Source organism: Ictidomys tridecemlineatus, chromosome 12 (assembly GCF_052094955.1).
Source record: "Ictidomys tridecemlineatus isolate mIctTri1 chromosome 12, mIctTri1.hap1, whole genome shotgun sequence".
Lineage (NCBI taxonomy): Eukaryota > Metazoa > Chordata > Mammalia > Rodentia > Sciuridae > Ictidomys > Ictidomys tridecemlineatus.
Genome location: NC_135488.1, coordinates 2,168,286 through 2,188,541, shown reverse-complemented (window position 1 = coordinate 2,188,541; position 20,256 = coordinate 2,168,286). Strand labels below are relative to the sequence as shown.

Genomic DNA, 20,256 nt, shown 5'->3' with positions numbered 1-20,256 from the left:
AGTCTTGGGGGGGGGGTCACTGTTGTTATTCCCACATCCAGTCACCATCATACTGTATCCTGTTATCTGAAGATGAGGTTATAAAGTTAACTTCCAACAACTTGTAGCTATATAAAGATGGGAAAATGGTCACAAACGGTCAACAAGTGGATCATCGTGTGTGTATAACATGTAAGTGGACAGTAAACACAAAGCCAGGCACAGTGGCACACACCTGTGATCCCACACTCTGCAACTTATAAGAGCCTGTGTCGAAAGAAGGGCAGGGGATGCAGCTCAGTGAGAGAGCACCCTTGTTCAGTCCTCAGTCTCAGGGAAGCCATTTTCTGAGTTCTTTCCTCCTGCTGGCCACTCCACCTGTCTCTTGTCTCAGCTGGAGTTAGCCCCGGCTTCCTCACCAGACCCGAGCTCTCCCTCTTGTTTTGGGAAACACTTAACACTCTGTCCTTCAGCAGCAGCTGCTGCTGCTGCTGCTTACTCCAGCACTGTCCTCCCAAGAGGCCCAGGATTGTGATGAGTTTACCAAAGACTGCCTCCGCTCAGATGCAGAGGCCTGTGTCTCATGCCTGGCCCGAGAGCAGGATGCACAGAGCCTGTCCTGGTGCATGAACAGTGGGGTGGAGGAGGGCCAGGACAGACTCAGAAAGCCCCAAGCCAGAGGCAGAATGTGCATCCTGTTGTGGGGTCCCTCAGCTCCTGCAGTTCCTGGGCTCCAGGTGGAGGCCAGGCAGGAGGCTGCTGGAAAGGCAGGAGAGATGGAGATGGGGTGCCTACTTGCCCATGGGGGGAGAGGGAGGTCCTGGCGGCCCCCTCCAGGGGGCTGCAGCCCCAGAGCACCTCCAGAACAGTGCCCAGATCATGCCAGTGCATAGGGCTTTATTGGCAGTGTTAGGGCATGGCCACACGGGATCTGAGCCTGCCTGCACTGCCCCACTGAGCTTTGAGCAGAATAGTCACAGCAGAAAGGCTGGGGCTGGGGCTCAGTGGTGGAGCGTGTGCCTAGCATGTGTGAGGCACAGGGTTACATCCCTAGCACCACGTGAAAATAAAGGCGCTGTGTTCATCTGCAACTAAAAGTATTTTTTTTTTAAAGTCACAGCAAAAATAGAATCATCCTTGGAACTTTGAACAAAAAAAAAGATGAAAACCCTCTCTCTCGTTTTGCTCTGGGGGGTTGAACCCAGGATGTGTTCCAGGTTAGCTCCAGCCATACCCAACCCAGAAATCCCTGTCCTAACAAAGCAGCAGCTCGCAGGGAGAGCATCTCCGACACGGAATTTTGCCCAGTCACCTCCCGTCACCCAGGGCATGGAGTATCCACCTTGCACAAGCCAAGGGTTTCCTGATTTATTTTTAAAAAGCCTAATGTAAGGATTTTGTGTGTTTATCAGAGTATATTATGATCCCATTTTATTCTGAACTTTGAACTTCTTGGAAGTGTTGGCAAACAAGACACTGGTCTCGAGCACGTGGGGGTCAGTGTGAACTGGCCCAGTCGCTCAGCTGTCCTGGAGCTGCGATGTTCCCCCCCAGCTGCCCTGAGCGGTGGGAGCTGGCTTGGCTCTGGTGCTGTGAAGGTCATAAGCAGCCTCTGCAGACCTTGTCCAGAGGGCACTGTTCTTGCTGGCCTTACTGAGCACAGAGTGGCTGGGGCCAGGGCTGGACCACTCTGGCTGGTGGTCCACCAGTGTCACTTTGCAGGAAGGCGAGTGGGGTGAAGCTCCTTCCAGCCAGGGCAGCTGGAAGGGCAGGGCCACAAGGAGCCTTGCCACGGTGGCTAGAGACCCTCACCCGCTTCTTCCTTTGCCCTAAGGAGGGGGACATCTAGGGGGGACCTGTATCTTGCCAGGGGACCCGCCACAGTTGACGGCAGAGCTGGGGCTGCAGCCAGGCCTCTTTCTGTTTCAGTGGCAGCTCTGGGAACTGGGGAATGCTCTGTCCCTCTCTTTGGTGGCCCCTCACTCCAAGGTCCCTGGCCATCACTGATGGGGAGGGATTTATTAAGCTGACCCCTGTGAGGTAGGTCTGGGTCCAAGCCCCAAGTGCATGTGACACCAGGGCTCCAGGGTAGGCTGGGCTTCTTCCTCTCCTGGAGGAGGGCGGGCCTCACTGCCTCACCGCATGACCTTGGCTGTAGTCCTCGCCAGCCACAGGCCCTCCCTGCCTTCTTACAGAGCAAGTGGTGAAATGCATGAGGACCCTCCTGCTCTCAAGGTCATTGGGGCCACCCTCCATCCCATGTACTACCTTTGACTTGGGAAAGGATGGTGAGGGGAGAGGAGGGACTTCAAGCCCGTAGACTCAGATGGCTGTAGTGTTCCTGGCTCTGAGGGGCAGCAGCCTCTGGAGGCAAAGCTGATTCCCCTGAGGTTGGGACACCTTGTCTTGGCCTGAGTATATCAGGTCCCAAAGGCAGCTGGTCTGAAGGCCCAGGCAAAGCCGAGGAGGGCTGCTCAGGGTGGGGGGTGAGGGCTCTGAAGGGAGGGGTGGCCTCCCCCTGAGAAGGGCCTCTTCCTGGTGGGGCCTGGCACTGTGCCCAGAGCTATGCCCAGAGGTGGCTGGAACCGCCTGCAGGAGTGGCCACCTCTCACTGCCCCGTGACAGCCCCTGCCCTTCCCTCCCCCACGTAGGTCAAGACTCACCTGGAGGCTGGGTCCTCAGGAGAGGGGGCTCTGAAGACACTGGAGGGGGCTGAACTTGGTGGCACACACCCCCAAGGCCTGCCACAGGGACAGAATTGGGACTTCAGTGCCTCACTCCTGACTCTGGGACATAGGGGCAGTGCTGTACCTGCCTTCTCATGCCACCCTCGTGTGACTTAGTAGACCCAGGCCACTCCCCGAGCCACTGCCTGCAGGCCTAGAGCTAAGGAAGAGGCTGCTGGCCCAGGACACCCACTGGGGCCCTCGCCAAGCACACTGGCCAGTGGCTGTAGGCCAGCAGCTGTAGCCCAGTCAAGGAGGGCCGCAGCCGAGCCTGACACAGCCCCCATCTCTTGTGACACTTTCTTGGCTTCTTCTAGGCCAAGGCCTGTTCTGCATGAGAACATAGGCGCCTCATCTTGGCCCATGTCACTCCTGATCCAGGAGAGTGAGGGCTCTGGGGGCTTTGAGAAGTCCTGGCCAGCTACAGGGGCAGGTACCTGGCAGGTGGTGTGGGCATCCCAGCCCCGAGGTGCCAGGGCCAGCAGCTGGGGCATGTGCTGCTCCACAAATTGCTCACACTGAGGAAAGACAGAGGCAGGAGGTGACCCAGGCCTGAGGCAGCACCTCCCTCCTCAGAGTCCTGGATCCCGCCCTTTCTAGGCCTCTTTGGTTCCCTCTGGGCCCTGGTGCAGGTCCAGGCATCAGCCCCCAGCAGCTCTGGTTGCTGGGAGCAGGGCAGAGGGTGTGGAATAGAGGGCTTCTGTCAGGGAAGCCAGGGGCACCGAGGAGGACTGGCAGAGGCCCCCGCCCTCTCCATGTGCAGGTGACTAGTCTCAGCTAAACTGCTTCAGAGATGGGTGGGCAGGACCAGGGTCTCTCAGGGTCCTCTCCCAGCTACAGCTTTGGCCTTGGTCACTTGGAATCTACCAGGCCCTGGCAGACGCTGCCCAGCACTAGGAGTATCCTGGGTACCACATGGCACACCTGGGCCTCCCCTACAGCCAGCACTCCCGGGCAGGGCTGAGAGCTGCATGGGCTTCCCTGGGCAAGGCCCTCCCGGGCTGGCAGGACTCGCCTGGCACTTGACCCAGGCAGGGACGCCTGGTCCTGGGAGGTGTGGCCTTTTGTCCAGAGAAGACACCTGACCCTCAGCAGCTCTGGCCTATGAAACCATCACAGACCACTGTTTCCAACCACGTCCTGGATGCCTGGCTGGGCTCCAGCCCCGCCCATCCTGTATCTCTGGCCACAAAGGCTTTCTGGGCTCGGCTGCCCACGGCGGACAGGACCTGGGCCCCGTGTCCCTGGAAGCCAGCCTGGCTGCGCTGCTCTGGCTGGCTCCTCCTACCTTCTCCCTGTCCAGCCAGGAGCGGAGGCAGGCCTGGCGCATGGCCTGTGGCGTGGCCTGCTCGCTGCTGTTCCAGGCCCGGGTGGTCACGGACACGCAGAGCTGGCACTGGGAGGCCGGTGGCAGCCATTCGTCGGGCAGGGAGCCCAGAGCAGGCAGGGCTGCAGAGGAAGCAGTCAGGTCTGTCCTGCAGAATGTCTGGTCCTGTCCTTGGACCAGAGAGGGAGGGAGCGGCCTGGGCCGCAGAGCCTGAGAGGGCAGGGTGGGCGGCGACTCACCTAGGCCAACGCCATCTTCACTGGAGCACCGGAGGACCAGGCCGCAGACCAGCTGGGGCAGCGTGCGGCCCAGCAGTGCGTCCAGCAGGAGAATGGTGTACTGCTTGGCTAGGCACTGGCAGATGCCGCCCACCACCAGGGGTACCACGTGGCACACCTGGGCCACAGCCACGGCCAGCACTCCCTGGGGCGGGCCGAGAGAGGGCGATGTGGGCCTCCCTGTCCCAGCGTGGCCTTCCTGCACATGCCCTCCCTCTAGGAGGGAGGGTGACTGCAGGTGAGGACGCGAGAGGCAGCTCACGAGGTGCACATGAGGGCACTGGTCAGAGTGCTCTGTGGTCAGAGCAGCAGTCTCAATGGACCCGGGTCTGGCTCAGACTCACTGGAAGAGGCATGGCTTGCCAGAGAGGAGGGCATTGCCAGGGTCGATGCCCGGCCAGCTAGGAGCCACACCTCCTCTCTCCTGACCAGGGCTCACTACCCTTCCCCACAGGAACCCCTCAACAGCAGATGGCCCTACCTCTGGCCAACAGGCCCCTGTTTGGGGAGCCCCTGGGAAAGTTAGCTGCTTTCCTCCTCGCCCTGACTCCACACAAGGTGGGGCAAGCTGGGCCCTGGCAGTTCCCCAAGTTCACATGTCACCCGCTTGCTCCTAACCACAAGGTAGGTGAGCCAGCATCCCTGTCATCAGGGTCCCACTAGCACTGTCCCTGGCTGGGCCTCCTTCCCTCCTGATGGGTGAACGTCCTTGCTTCTCGTCCACAGCATAAGGGAGGGCTCTGTCCTGCTCCAAGTGCTGCTCAAGCAGCGGGTGCGCTCAGAACAAGGCCAGCCCCTTCCTCCTCATGGTGCTGGGGTCAGACCCAGGCCTTGTGCGTCAGGCTCCTCCCGAGCCCCAAACCTTTCTCTTGACTTGGCTTAATGGTGTCTCAATGGGCTATGCCAACTCTGTTCTCCAACCCCTCGGCCAAGCTTGGGACAGCAGGAAGCTTGTCCACTGCTGTAGTCCCTCAGTGACCAATGGCCTGCAGGACCCCATTTGGGAATGACTGGTGAGGCCAGAGGGCAAAGGCCACTGCTGATGTGGAAGATTTCAGGCTGGACATGGCAAGATGGGCACCTATCTGTGGGGACTCTCCTACTGAGAGACTGCAGTGTCTTCCACAGACAGCCGGGACCTGCCAGTCATTGTCCTGCAGGAGTGCCAGGGCACAGTGGGACCTGAGCCTGGGCTCCTGGGTGGGCGGAGCACAGGTGGCCCTGCTTAACCTGGCGGCCGTGAGATGGAGCTCCTGCTGAGGCCCTGGCGCCTCACCTTGGGGATCATGGTCTGCACCCGCTTCATCAGAGTCCTGCAGAGCCAGCAGAAGGGCAGGGGGATGGGGAACTGCTGCTGGGAGAGCTCCTGGGGAGAGAGCCAGGGAGGTGGCTGCGGCTGGGCAAGGCCACCGTCCTCTAGGTCTCGCCTCCCCCACCCCCTGCTCAGGCAGGCCCTGCCTGGAGCTCCTCATCTGTCCCTGGCTCTGCCCCTCCAGGCCCAAGTGCCTTGGGTCTCAGCTGACCCTCTGGCCCTCTGCACCCCAGCTAACTGGCCATGGCTGGCCTCCCTCACCTGTGTATGAGGCCCAAGCCTGTCCAGGAGGGCCCCTGGCAGCACGGGGAGGGCCAGCTTATCTGGCAGAGCGTCCAGCACAGGGTCAGGTGGAGGATCTGGCATCCCAGGCTCCTGCTCAGACTGCCTGTGCTGGCACAGGCTCAGGTGCTGGCAGATGACCTTTGGGGTCTAGGGCACAGTGCAGGTGAGGGGCTGGTGGCCTGGAGGGAACCCCCTCCCACTCAGGCTGGCCCCAGGGCTCAGGGCCGAGGGCCACTCTTTGGGCTTGGAATGGTGGGGAGCAGGCTGGGTGCGGGGGGGGGGGGGAGAAAGGGCAGAGGTGGGGTGTGTGGGGATGGGGTGTCTGGGATCCTGTGTGAGTAAGCATGAGCTCACATGCAAGGACAATGTGAGTGCACACGGGGTGAGGGCAGGCAGGCCTAATGTGTGTGGGTCTGAGCAGGTGGGCACCCTCCACCTGCCTGGCTGAGGATGCTTCGTCTCCTGGTTGGGGGTGAGTGTGTGTGGTCTGAGGTTCTGTGTGTGTGTGTGTGTGTGTGTGTGTGTGTGTGTGTGTGTGTGTGTGCGCCTGTCTGTCTATCTGGGGTGCCATGGTGCTGTTGGAGTCGCCTGGGTGCTCTGGGTTGGGTGATTGGTTGTGGTGGTCCCGGGGGCCATGTTGGCAGAGCAGGTAAGTGGGAGGTCTGGGCGCTCACGATCTGGCTCTGGAAGTAGTCAATGACCAGGGGGAAGTAGTTATCCAGCACTTGGCGGCACTGGGGCACGAGCAGCTTCAAGGGGAGGTCATCACATTCATGCTCTAGGAATTTCCGAATGGTTTTCTGGGAGGAGGGAATGGAAGGTCAGCTGGCCTCTCTGAGGCCTGTACCTGCTCCAATCCCACATGGCCACCACCAGGGCAGACTGATTCCACTTCTCCCGGGGCATTGGAACTGAAACTGCCAAGGAGTAAGCGGTTGGGCACATGGAGGGCTTCTCCCCACCCAGGAACGACCATTTCTGGCTTTGGCCAAGCTCCATGCTATGGCTTGGCCCTGGCCAGGAGAAGCTTGGTGCCCCAGGCCTCACCCTCAGCCTGGAAATGCCCTGAGATGCCCCTCTGCCCACATTCCTCCAGGATCTGGGCCTCATCACCTGGAAAATGTTCTTGCTCATCTTTGTGAGGATGTTGATGATGTCCTTACACTCTTGGCACAGGTCATCCTGGGGAGGAGTCCCAAGGTGGGGCCCATGAGTGGGGAAGTGCTCCCAGCTCCACGGAATGAGGCACTCTCAGACACAGGCTGAGGGGGCCTTTTAAGGTGCAGGCAGCTTCCCACTTCATCCTGCCCAGTCCCACTCATTGAGCCCATCGTCCATCTGTCTCTCTGTCCATTTATCTCTCCATCCATCCACCCATCCATCCTATCTATCCATCCCACTTATCCATCCACCCATCCATCCATTCACTCATCCACCCATCCATCCTATCTATCCACCCATCCATCCCATCTATCCACCCATCTACCCATCCATCCTATCTATCCATCCCACTTATCCATACATCCATCCTATCTATCCACCCATCCATCCATTCCATCAGTCCATCTATCCACCCATCCACCCATCCACCCATCCATTTTATCTATCCACCCATTCATTAATCTATCCCATCTATCCATCCCACTTATCCATCCACTCATCCATCCTATCTATCCACCCATCTATCCCATCTATCCACCCATCTACCCATCCATATTATCTATCCATCCCACTTATCCATCCATCCATCCTATCTATCCACCCATCCATCCATTCCATCAGTACATCTGTCCACCCATCCACCCACCCATCCACTCATCCATTCTATCTGTCCATCCATTCATTCATCCATCCCATCTATCCATCTCACTTATCCACCCATCCATCCCATCTATCCATCCCACTTATCCATCTATCCATCCCATCTATTCACCCATCCACCCATCCATTCTATCTATCCACCCATTCATTCATCCATTCCATATATCCATCCCACTTATCCACCCATCCATCCCATCTATCCATCCCACTTATCCATCCATCCATCCTATCTATCCACCCATCCTATCTATCCATCCCACTTACCCATCCATCCACCCATCCACCCATCCATCCTATCTATCCATCCCATCCATTCCATCCCATCCCATCCATCCATCCATCCATCCATCCCAGCCGTCCTTCTTTGCCCCATTCTATGCCATCCTCCCCAGTTCCATCTATCCCACCCACCAATCCCATCACCTATCAGGGCTCTAATCCCCTTAAGCCCATCCAGCACCTTCTTCCCAGACCTCCAGGACATTGTGGGTAGTACTCACAGCTCCCGCATGTCCCCAGACTTCCTGAAGACAGTGTCCCAGGGCCTTGCACTGTAGTGCTTGCTCCAGGCTTTGACACCAGAACTCGGGGCCCTGGGCACAGGCCAGGGATGAGGTGGTCTCCACAGCTGCAGTGGAGGCCAGAGCAATCTTGGTCAGGACCCAGGATACGCTTGTGCCTGGACTTCACCCAACTTTTCTCATGCTCAATTTTTCTGGGAATTCATGGCCAACAGACATGTGGGACAACTCTGGTTCCCTACTGCAGAACCCACCAGCTCTGTGACCTTGGCCAAGCCTAGGGGCCTCTCTGGTCCTCAGCTGACTTGTCCTTAAGTGAAGATTATGGATGGACTTGGGTTACCTGGGCTCAGATCCAGTCTCAGTGAGTGGCAGGGGGCTCCGAGAGGAGGGCAGGGAACTCACCAGTGCTGGGGCCACAGAGGGTGGGCAGCAGCAGCCACAGCAGCAGGCGTGACGTGGCCATGGCCCCTGCAGCTGGGCGCCCTGCTTGGGCAGGCTCTTATAGCTGGGGAGCGGGCTGGGGATGGGCGTGGGAGCACAGGGAGCAGTGTTTACCTCCCCTGGAGAGCCCTCCACTCCTGGTCAGCCTCTTCCCAGCAGGACACGCCCAGGACCTCCACCCGCCTAGGCCTCCTCAGGGCCAGCTGCTGCTCCCTTTGCCCCTGGTCCAGGCACAGCTCCCTCCAGACAGGGGGGCTTTGAGGCTCCCCCCGTCCTGTCTCTCTGGGCGCAGGCCCCTGTCCCCCTCCCACCCGGCCTCCTCTGCTCTTGAGCAATGTTCTCAAGAGCTTCCTGCCTGGCTCTTGATCCAGGTAAGTGCCGGAAAGGCACAATCTGGGCCAACTCCCTCTCTGCCCTCCTTACCCCTCCCTAGAACCCTCTGTGCACAGATGGCTGTTGTGGGGCAGAAGAGTTCATACCAGGAGTCTGAGGTGGGAGTGGGGCTGAGGCACTGGCTCCCAGAGGTTCTCAGCGCCGTCCCAACAGCCCCTCAAGGCGGGGGGCTGGGCACGGCTGGTGGCTCAGGAGACAGTCCTCTATGGCTGCAGATTTCTCCAGCTGGGTCTCACTGGGCAGGGCACACTGGAGAGAAGGCCCAGAGCCTGAAGTGGGCAGGGGCTGATGCAGGGAGGGAGGGAGCATCTCGATGGCCCTGCCACCACGGCCCTCTCCCCTAGTCCTGCCGGGGCCGTCTCCCTACCAGGATGCCTGGAACCTCGAGCGCTCACAGTGGCAGGGCAGGGCAGGAGCCAGCCGTGATGAGAGCTGGGCCCAAGGTGGTACCATGACACTCGAGGCCACTTGAGCACCCTGTAGTTTCTGTTGGTCCTGAGCCCTTGTCACATGACAGCACAGTTGCCACCACGGAAGCTAACCCAGTATGTGGGAGTTCCTGACCCAAGGCTGGGAACCTGAGGCCTGCAGAAACCCCAGGGCCGTGGACCTGCACCATGCTTGTACCTGGGTGTGGGACCCAAGGGCCGAGTATAGAGCGTCCTTAGGGGATACTCTGGCTCCAGCCCCTCACCCAGAGCAAAACCAAACAGAATCCAACAACACACCAAATAAGCAGAGCTGCGTTGGGTCTGGGTACCCTTGGGACAGGTGGTGGCCCATGGCTTCCACCCAACCCTCCAAGGGGGATCTCTGGACTCACGGCTGCCTTCCAGGAGCGCAGCCGAGGAAGCGCACCAAGCTAGCTGTGGACGGCTGCCCGCCTGCTGGCCGTGCCAGCGTCCGTGCCAGGCCGTGGTACCTGGTGCTCCCTCAGGGCACAATTGCCACAGGGCTGGGCTGAGTGGCCTGGGCATGGATCTGCCTCCCAGATGGCTGCCAGCCTGGCCTCTCTACTCCTCACTACAAATAAGAAGAGAGACGTGGTAAAGGAAGAAAGGCGTCAAGGCCCCTGTGTGATAGCAGGTCCTTTGTGTGTGCTGGGCCGCCCTTCCCTGAGGACCTGGGCCTCTGCTCTCCCTCAGCACACTCCTGCCCTCAAGTTTATGTGAGTGTGGTCTCCAGAGCAGCCTTGGGAAGTCCAAAGCGAATGCCAACCTGGGGCCACAGGAGAGCCCTCCTGAGCACAGCCCCATCTTCCCGTTTAGTCTTGTTTCAAAAGGGATTTCTCTAGAGGATGGGCAGGGAGGCCTGGCAGGATGCTTAGTTTATGAAGAACTCCTGCTCCTTCATGTATTGACTGAGAAATGAGCTGGGAGGTGGAAGGACATGGTCAGTGCCCTGGGGACTCTGATCTATGGAGATCCGGGAGTAGTAGCCACAGCAGGAATCCCAGCCATTCTGGAGGCTGAGACAGGAAGTTTGCAAGTTCAAGGCCAACCTTTGCAACTTAAGTGAGGCCCTGTCTCAAAATAAGAAATAAGAAGGGCTGAGGTTCAAATCCTAGTCCCAAAAAGTTCAGAGCCCTGGGTTCATCCCCCAGCACCACAACACCAAAAACCAAACAGGAACCTCCAGGGTGGGAGTAGGTGGGGCTCAGAGCAACGGGGATTGGGCTCCACCCAGGCCTCAAGACTCAAGGTGTGGGGTTGGCCTGGTGGGACTGGGAGGAGGTGCTCCATACTGAGGAGTCCTGTCCAGGGAAGGTCTGCTGGAGAGCACTTGGAGCTGGCCAGGTTGAGTGGTCCTCACTGGCTGGGGAGGCAACTGGAGCCCACTCTACACAGCAGGTCCGGATGGCAGGCAGCTGGTGGACCGACAGCCAGCCCCACTCTCCAGCTCCTAACTACTTCTGAGCAGCCCACGGGCCCCAGACCCTGCCCTGCCTGCCTCCTCACGCCCAGCTGAGTCTTCCAAGGGAGGAGCTGGCGGTGTCTCTGACCCTCCTTGCATCCCCTACTCTCTGCGTTCACCTGTGGGCTGAGCTGCGTCCCCCAGGAGGAGTGAGGAAGGGACCTTGTTTGGAAATGAGTGTTTGCAGATGTAACCAGGTCATGATGTGGCTGTGGGGCCCTGATTCAATGCCTGGGGCCCATAAGAAGGAAATGTGGACACAGAGTAGCAGGTGACAGTGGCAGGGAGACTGGGGGACAGGGCTGCAGCTGGGGAGCGCAAGGATGGGCATCCAACAGGGCTGGGCCAGGCAGGAAGGGCTGCCCAGAGCTGCCCACCTGCTTCAGACCCGTGGACTCCATGAAGAAGACTCTCCTGTGGCCTGCAGCCACCCAGGGCGCTTCACAACTGTGCCCTCAGGCCAGCCTCCCTCTGATTCTCCACCCAGATTGTCCCCAGGGGATGACCTGGGGCCAGGACAGATCTGGTGCTGACCATCAGTGTCACTGCTGTGTCTCAGGGGCACGGCTAAGAGGCCTGATGGAGCTGGCTGGTGTCAGGTGCACAGGATTGGGGTGACCAAAGGAAGCTGCTCCATGGCCTCCTCTGAGCTGAGGACCACAGCCTCCCTTTCATAAAGAAGTAGAAATATCATTATTGGGTGCTGGGGTGGAATGAGGGCTCAGCCTGCACCTGCCACTGAGCTTCATCCCAGCCCCAAACACTATGGCCTCTATGAAACTCTGCCTCGTGGACAGGTGCCCAGTGCTTGGTCACCATGGAGCAGGAGGCAGGCAGAAAATGCTCGCTGCCAGAGTGGTCCCCGGTTCTCCCAGAAAAAGCCCCAGGCGGCAGTCACAGGCTGAACCACCTCTGTTTTCAGAGAACACTATTATTATTATTTTTTATTATTGTGGTAAAAATACAAAATAGGGGCTCGGGTAGTAGCTCAGGGGTACAGCACTTAGTGGGTACACGCGAGGCTCTTGGCTCCACTCCCAGCACCCCAAGGCAAAACAAAAGCAGAAGCAAAGCAAAACCCCACACAACACAAAATCTATTGCCCTAACCATTTTTGTGCGTGTGGTTCTGCAGAGTTGAGTGCGTTCACACCCTGTGAGCTAAGTCTCCAGAACTCTCAGAACTCTCTCATCTTGCAAAGCGGACTGAACCCCGCCACCACAGTGGCCAGCTCCCCGTGGCTCCTTCTCCCCAGCCCCAGGGGACCTCATTCTTCTCTTTGTGTCTGAGTTTGTTTGGTCTTGTTTTCTGGAATGTCGGATGGAACCTGGGGTCTCACACATGCCGGGCACGTGCTGATCCACACCTCAGTACAAGGCTGTGTCCTTCTGATTGTCTTATTTTGGAATTCTGTTAACTGGGTTTGGATGAGAGCTTCCTTGTACCCTGGATGAATCCTACTGATCATGGTGCACGGCTCTTTCTACCATTGCCCTGTTCAGTGTGCCGCAATCTCTGCTTCCATACTCCTCGCGCAACTTTCTCCTGAGGTTGTCTTCCGGCTTCGGCACCAGGGCAACCATCTGATTTACAAGAGCTTGTGAAACCTTGGTGTTAGTTCTTCTGGTCCAAAAGATCCAGGTGCCATGAGCCATCCCTGGGTGGTATGTGAGCTATGTGCATTGGAGCCATACGAGGGGATAGGCCTGGCATTGCACGCTGACTGGGCTGTGCCTCATAATGGCGCCTCTTCTCTGGTTCTTCCTGTGTCCCACACAGCACCTGAGATGGATGTGACTTGCCGAGATGTCAATTAATCTGCTGACCACAAGACATCACGAAGTAAGACTCCACCTTTCGAAACCCGATGATCCCCCGCAGACGGAGTGGGTGTGAGGAAGGTGGGTGCCAGGAGGGTGGCAAGGAGTAGGGTGAGCTAGAGGGAGGCATGTTGTTGTGAGGGTTTCTCAGGCTGAGGAAGGTCCTCCTCAGAAAGGGGGAAGGAACCCTCAGACGTGAGATGTGGAGCTTTAGAGGATGCTCAGGGGCAGTGGAGCAGACGTATCTGTGGGAGGAGGATGGTGGATGGTCAGGCTGGGCTCCCTTGGTTGGAGGCCGGGCTGGTTTTCAGCCTGGAAGTGTGAATCCTTGAAGTCACTTTGCCTGGGGATCCTGTAGGCAGGCAGCCGTGGGAGTGCACAAGATGATCCTTGGGGGCCCTTCCAGTTAGGTGTCAGGGTGGGCATGACACCAGAAGGAGGAAAGAAATATACCCAGTTAAGAGGAAGGAGACATGTGACCTGGAGGTATCAGGTATTAGAGTTTCCTGGTGATTCCAAATCTGTGTTCGGATGAAACTAAGAAGGGGATGACTGAGATATTCTGAAAGAATGCAGGGTGAAGGGGTCACCCCAGGGGGTAAGGGTGGGCATCCATATATCACCTCAAAAGGGAATGTTTGAGTTGGCTTTTTGGGGAGTGCCCTAAGGCAAAACAGGGCAACTGGGAGAAGTTTGACCCAGTTGAGATGTGGTGAGGGAGAGCTTGGTGAGGGTCTCCTTTAGGGTGGGTTACCGCATTCTACCTGCCTGAAGAGGTGGGGTGATAGGGAATGTGTATATTGCAGGGAATGTGGAGAGCCCCAGCAATGTGTTGTGTGAATTGTGAGGTAAACTCGGGCCATTGTCTGATGGCAAGGAGATAGGGACCCTGAATCTTAGGATGATATCTGAGAGCAAAACAGAGGCGACCGTGCATGCCCTTTTGTTGGTGGTAGGAAAAGCTTCCCCCCATCCTGAGAAGATGTCTACAAGGATGAGGTCATAGAGATACCTCTAGACCCTGGGCATGCGTGTAAAATCCAATTGCCAGATGGCTGCTGGGAATTGTCCTCCAGCCTGGTGGGCGGGAAAGGAGCCTGGCTTCAGAGGGATGTTTGGATTGGTTCTTTACGGCCAAATTGGGGTGCTGTAAGGGGAATGGGTGGGTCTTATTAAGCCCTTGTGCCATAGGTCTTTAATAATGGGCTTTAGGCCCTGAAGACTGCTAGTTGGAAGTTGAGGTTGACAGGGGAAATGCTGAGGGTCCTTAAGATGAATTCTGACAGGGACACAGTGAGCCAGAGAGGGGGTGAAAGTGCCCATACTTGAGGGTTTACCTCTGGAGGAAGAGAAAGAGGGGAGCCTGTGAACATGTGGGCTGCTTCTGCAAGGGTGAGGGTAAAGAAGGGCTGGGGTGGAGTGGGATGGAGGCTTGGAATTTGGCTGAGATGTCCCTTCCCAATAAGGGAATGGGGCACTGGGGTATTACCAGAAACTGGCAGGAGAAAAGATGGTGGTAAAACCTACAAGAGAGTGTGGGGGTTTTAAGGGAAAGGATTGTTTATCTCCCTACTCTGACATGGGGGAACAGGATGGAACAGTAGGTCCCCAAAACTCCGTCAAGCCTGAATAAGTGGCCCCTGTGTCTAAAACAAAGTTAATCGGGAGTCCACCCACCATAATAGTGACTCTGGTGAAAGGTGATGGTGGTCATTGGGGAGGGAGGCCCAAGGTCCCTTCAGTCATCCAATGCCAGTCCCAAAAGATCCAGGTCTGGGCTTGCGGCAGATCTAGCTCCCTTCAGGGGCAGGGGCAGTCCACAGCCCAGTGACCCCTTAACTGGCATTTAGGGCATGGATGCATAGGCGGCTGGGATTTGGGCACTCTTGTGCCCAGTGTCCCTCTGTCCCACACTTTAAATAGGACCCAGGGGCCATCTTTAGTGGTGGGAGTTTGGCCAGAAATGAAGGGGCCCTTGGGATGGGTCCCCGTAGAGCTTGTGCCAGCATCTGGGTTTTTGCTTTCTGGCTGTCTCATCCCAGTTGTGGTACACCTTAAAGGCTGTGGCTAGGACTTCAGTCGGGGTCAAGGTCCTGTTCCAGTTTGGGAGAAGTAGGTCATTAGGAGTTGTCTGCCATCGGGGGTCTCAGGGTCTAAATTAGTGTATTACTGGAGGCCTTAGTCAGTCTATCTAGGGGGTAGAAGGGTTCTCGTTTTTGTCCTGAATGTTTCTTGGAGTTTTTCAAAGTTTACCGCCTTCTGAGCTGCCCGTCTCAGTCCGGCAATTAGGCAGGTGGAAAATTGGTCCCTGGGGCTAATCCTGCCATGATACTGTAGTCCCAATTAGGGTCCTGGTAAGGAACTGCCTGGGCACCTAGTGAGTGGACCAGGGTGGTTTGATGGACCTAGTCAGCATAATTATGGGCTTGTTCCCAGATTGCCTGCCTTCCTCTGGGAGAAGAGTACTGGCCAGGACCATGTAAATGTCATGAAAAGTGAGACTCTAGGCTTGGAGCAAGTACTGAAATGCCTTTATGTACGAGACAGAGTTGGTGGTGTAGGAACCCAAGTGTTTTTTGATTCTGCTATGGAGAAGGGCACGTGGACCCTAACGATCCCTTCCTCCCCAGCAACCTCTCTCAAAGGAGCCATAATTGAAGCAGGGTGTGGCTGGACAGACTGTGCGTGGGAATGGGGTGACCGGAGGACTGAAGAGGAAGTGGGGGCAGAGTCTGAAGAAGGAGGAACCGAAGGGGCAGGGTCGGCTGGATCAAAATCCATGGATGAGAAGGTAGAAAGAGAGGAGGGTTTAGAGGCCAAGAGGACATGCTTTGGGTTGCAGGAGGTACAGTGAGGTGGAGGAAGAAAGCCTGAATATATAAAATCTCTGCCCATTTTTTCGATCTCTCACAATAGTTTTAGAGATCCCACAAAATGGCAGGGTCTAAGGTCCCATAAGGGGCCAATGGTTTTGGTTATCTAAGGGATAATTGGGCCAATCCTGAGTAGAGAATTTTATCAATTTTGGGGGATTGATCTCCGGGATTAGGCTGAGAGTGTCCAAGTTGTTAAGGAGGCATTTGAGAGGAGAGTCAGCCGGCAGGGAGGAGGAGCCCCCGCACGGGGCTATGAGGAAGGGCATGATATGTTGACTGGAGAGGCATCCCACTCAAGCCAAATATCAAAATGAGACCTCAGGCCAAGGAATTGGTCGTCGCCGATATCCGCCGGTGAGGGACCCTGGAGTGCTGTGGGAGCTATGGGTCACCTGGAGCCAGGCTTTTCGAAACGAGAGTGGGAAGGAAGAGACCCAAGCTCAAGGAGGGGAGGGGGCTCGCCAGTTCTCAAGCTGGCTGAGGCATGTTGGAAGTGGTCCAAGAGGACCACTGGGACCGTGAAAGTCTGGGTGGGGTGCATTCCTCCCCACGAGACACCACAGGGGCTTCTGGATGGTCAACGGCCAGTTCCCTGTTACCGTGCCTCTGCAGGTTTAGGAGTCCAGAGAAGGGGACTCACCAATTAATAGGCCGATGGTGGATGCAAAGGAGGTGGTCAAGAAGATGGGCGCAGGTTGATCTCCACTCAGGTGTGATCTCTGGCAGGATGGGGTCTTGCTTAAAGGCAGGGGTGTCCCATCCGAGTCACGGCACCAATGAGAGGTGAGTGACTCACCCAAGATGGAAATTCAACTAAGAGATTTTATGGAGGGGCTGCCTGAAGGGGAAGAAAGGAGAGGAAGAGAGCAGAGAGCGTGAGCTTGCAAGCTTCAGCTTAAGAAGGGTTGTTTGGCAACTTGGCGGGTACTGATTGGCAGATTGACTCAGGAACCAGGAGTAGGGATTAGTTGAGAAAACTTTTGACTTTGGCGCCCTTTGGAGAAGAGGGGAAGGGGTAAAGGTTTATATGATGTTCTGCTCCCGAGATGGAGACTTAACTTCAAAGGGGAGAAAACTGCTGGGGGAAATAAAACCAAAAGGCAAGGTTCCCACACACCCAACAGTTGTAACCCTGATAAGAGTTAGACGTGTGATATCAGGGTGGAAATCAGCAAAGCACATGTCCTGACTCTAGGAGTGAAAGATGTCACTAAGAAACCTGGTAACAGCTGATAGGGACCCAAAGGGTGGACAGAAGCTCCCAAAATTTGATATAAATATTGGAGCAAATGACCATTCAGCCAGCCGACACCGATGCACACACACCTGAGAGCCTGATGAGGACCTGGACTGGCATCCCGACTCTTCTCATCCTGATCCTCTGCAGCGTCCTCACGGCTCTCAGATTCTACAGCAGCCTCTTGGCTCTCTCCTCAGCTAGCCATCAGCTCCATCCCAGGGGAAGCTTCTATTGGTTCCTGACCTGGTCACTTCAGTCTGAGTGAGCGGGCATCTGCTGGTCTTGAGACCTAAGACTTAAGATGTAGATCTAGCCCAGACCAGCAGCTGGAGCAACCAGAGCCTGCAACCTCTCCCGCCTGCCCATCCTCTATCTGCCCACCCTCCACCCACCCTGTCCCGGGGTCTCTTTCCCCCTTCCTTCTCCTGCGCACCCCCTTGCTTTCCTGCCCATCCCGACTATTCTGCCCCCAGCCTCCCGCCCTTCCCCTCCTGCCTGCTCCCCTTTTCCCCTCAGTTGTCTTGCGCCTTCAGTTTTTGGCTTTCACCCCCACCAGAGGCCAAAGACTTGACCACTCAAAGTCCAGCCCCCCATAACACTGCTCAACATGGACACCGGTGTGATTGAAGGTGGATTAAATGTCACTCTCACCATTCAGTTACTTATGCATAGAAAGGAAGTTGGCAGTATCATCAGAAAGAAAGGAGAATTGGTTAAGAAGATGCTGGAGGAGAGTGGTGCATATATCTCAGAAGGGAATTGTCCTGAGAGATTTATCACTTTGGCTGGACCCACTAATGCCATCTTCAAAGCCTTTGCTATGATCATTGACAAACTGGAAGAGGACATCAGCAACTCTATGACCAATAGCACAGTTGCCAGTAGACCCCCGGTCACTCTGAGGCTGGTGGTCCCTGCTAGTCTGTGTGGCTCTCTCATTGGAAAAGGTGGTTGCAAGTTTAAGAAAATACAAGAGAGTACAGGGGCTCAAGTCCAGGTGTCAGGGAATATACTCCCCAATTCAACTGAGTAGGCCATCACTATTGCTGGCATCCTGCAATCCATCATTGAGTGTGTCAAACAGATCTGCGTGGTCATGTTGGAGACTCTCTCCCAGTCCCCCCACCTGCCGCCCCCCCACCCCAAGAGCGTAACCATCCCGTACCGGCCCAAGCTGCCAAGTTCTCCAGTCTTCTTTGCAGGTGGTCAGGACAGGTACAGAACAGGCAGCCACAGTGCGAGCTTTCCCCCACCACCCCATCCATGTGCCTCAACCCTAACCTGGAGGGACTACCTCTAGAGGCCTATACCATTGAAGGAGAGTATGTCATTCCACTGCCAGATTTGATCAAGCTGCACCAGTTGGCAATGCAACAGTCTAATTTTCCTATGACGCAGGTCAACACCGGATTCAGCGCAGCAGGTTTGGATGCATCTGCTCAAACTACTTCTCATGAACTCACCATTCCAAACGATTTGATTGGCTGCATAATCCAGCGTCAAGACGCCATAATCAATGAGATCTGTCAGATGTCTGGGGAGTAGATCAAAATTGCGAACCCAGTGGAAGGATCTACTGATAGGCAGATTACTATCACTGGATCTGCCGCTAGTATTAGCCTGGCTCAGTATCTAATCAACATCAAGCTTTCCTTGGAGACGGGTGGCGTGGGGAGCAGCTAGAACAATTCAGATTCATCCATTATCCCTTTCTGCTGTTTACCACCACCCATGATCCATCTGTGTAGTTTCTGAAAAGTCAGCGACTCCAGGTTTTAAATAGTTTGTAAATTTTCAGTTTTTACACACTTTATCATCCACTCTTGACTTTTTAATTAAAGCATTTTAATTCCTTTCTCTGTTTAGCTGTTAGTGCTGAGATCCATATTTAGTTTTATAAACTTCTTCTCCATTTTTTTTTTTTTGCTGATGAATTTTTCTGTTTGTCATGGAAATTAAGAGTGGACTATTAATACATTTTAGTTCTGTAATGTCAGGAATTTTTCAAAAAAAATTAAAAGATGGACTGGAGCTTTTTCTTTGTGAATAGAAAAAAGAAAAGATGTAGATGTAGCACGCAGAAGGAATGTATGCAGTAGGTCTGTCACGATGAAGTGTTTGCAGCGCTGAGTTAACTTGGATTTGTTTGCTCCCAGTGGATGATGTCTACTGCAGTGCCCAGCATTACGACTGTCATTCCTTGACTAAGAACCTGAAGAGTGAGTTGTATTAAGGATTTGAGTGAATAAAACATTAAAAAGGGCAGAAGCGCGTGGACGATGGAGGACTTCACACTTGTGCTCATGGCAACACAGGCAGGAGGCGGCTGGAGGGACGGGCAAAGCGAGGTGGCTGGGCCTTTGATGAGCACTGGGTGGGCCCTGCTCCTAGAGGGCAACCAGGACAGTTCATGGGGAACCATGAGCAGGCACAGCCGTGGCGCCGCGGCGAGGCTTGTGGGTTCGGCCAGCACTGCTGACAGCGGACAGGCGGCTCAGGACCAGAGAGGCGCGGGGCGAAACCCTCAGGACCTCAGGCAGAACTTGAGGTCATAAAATACAGAAGGCTCCTCAGCCACGCAGCGGAACAACATGGCGGATAAGTCCCGCCTCAGCGCCTTCTGGCTTCTGTGTAGTCTTTACCGCTGCCACTCAGGCGGGGCTTCCGGCCCCGCCTCCCGGCTACTCACCTGCACTTCTTGCCTCTAACTACGTTATGTGCTGTCACATAGAAAAAAAAGTGCCCATCGAATGTTGAAAAATGCATCCAAACACTTTTTAAGAACCATGTGGTTTAATAAGATTTATTTTAAATTGGGTAATTATATAATAATAAGCTGTACCTTTCTTCTTCTTCTTCTTCTTTTTTTTTTTTTTTAGTTTTAGGAGAACGCAATATCTTTATTTTGTTTCTATGTGGTGCTGAGAATTGAACCCCCTGCCTCAAGCATGCTAGGCGAGTGTGCTACGGCTTGAACCACATCCCCACCCCCTGTACCTTTATTCTTGATGCATATTTTCCTAGTTGCTTAAGTAATCTATAATCTTTAATTCATAGGATAATTAACATATATGTATTTGCTTCTAATCATTTTCCCTCAATAGGAAACACATAATATATGTTTTCATACATGCATTTATCTGATGCTATGCTTGTACAAGTTAGAGATATTCAAGATAAATGTACTTTACTATAAAATACTTATTTCAAGAGATACTTTTAACTGAAGGTTAAGATACAACCATCAAGTAATCTTTAATTACTAATCATCTTATATACAGAGTATCCAAAGGCTTTGGCCACATTTTCATTGAGATATC

At 55.3% G+C, this 20,256-nt stretch overlaps 1 protein-coding gene and 1 pseudogene across 1 annotated transcript; one reads left to right on the top strand and one right to left on the bottom strand.

The window, feature by feature from the left end:
• Positions 1 to 1,322: 1,322 nt before the first annotated feature.
• On the bottom strand, positions 1,323 to 8,715 carry Sftpb (surfactant protein B). The gene is made up of 11 exons (XM_021735353.3): positions 8,655 to 8,715; positions 8,229 to 8,356; positions 7,021 to 7,089; positions 6,582 to 6,707; positions 5,884 to 6,054; positions 5,587 to 5,676; positions 4,272 to 4,455; positions 3,994 to 4,154; positions 3,143 to 3,223; positions 2,643 to 2,720; positions 1,323 to 1,569 (listed from the first exon to the last, which is right to left on the bottom strand). Exons 1-10 carry the CDS (start codon positions 8,713 to 8,715, stop codon positions 2,658 to 2,660), a joined length of 1,134 nt encoding a protein of 377 aa, XP_021591028.1. The 3' UTR covers positions 1,323 to 1,569; positions 2,643 to 2,657.
• A 7,695-nt stretch (positions 8,716 to 16,410) lies between these two features.
• On the top strand, positions 16,411 to 18,781 carry LOC101970005 (poly(rC)-binding protein 2 pseudogene; annotated as a pseudogene).
• Positions 18,782 to 20,256: the final 1,475 nt, after the last annotated feature.

Bases quoted from the DNA above. Each gene is read 5' to 3' on its own strand.
- Sftpb (XM_021735353.3), bottom strand. From the start codon at position 8,715: ATGGCCACGTCACGCCTGCTGCTGTGGCTGCTGCTGCCCACCCTCTGT. The intron at 4,456-5,586 runs GTGAGGCGCCAG...GGCCCGCCCCAG, and splicing joins TGCAGACCATGATCCCCAAG to GGAGTGCTGGCCGTGGCTGT. The intron at 3,224-3,993 runs GTAGGAGGAGCC...GTCTTTCCTCAG, and splicing joins CCTGGCTGGACAGGGAGAAG to TGTGAGCAATTTGTGGAGCA.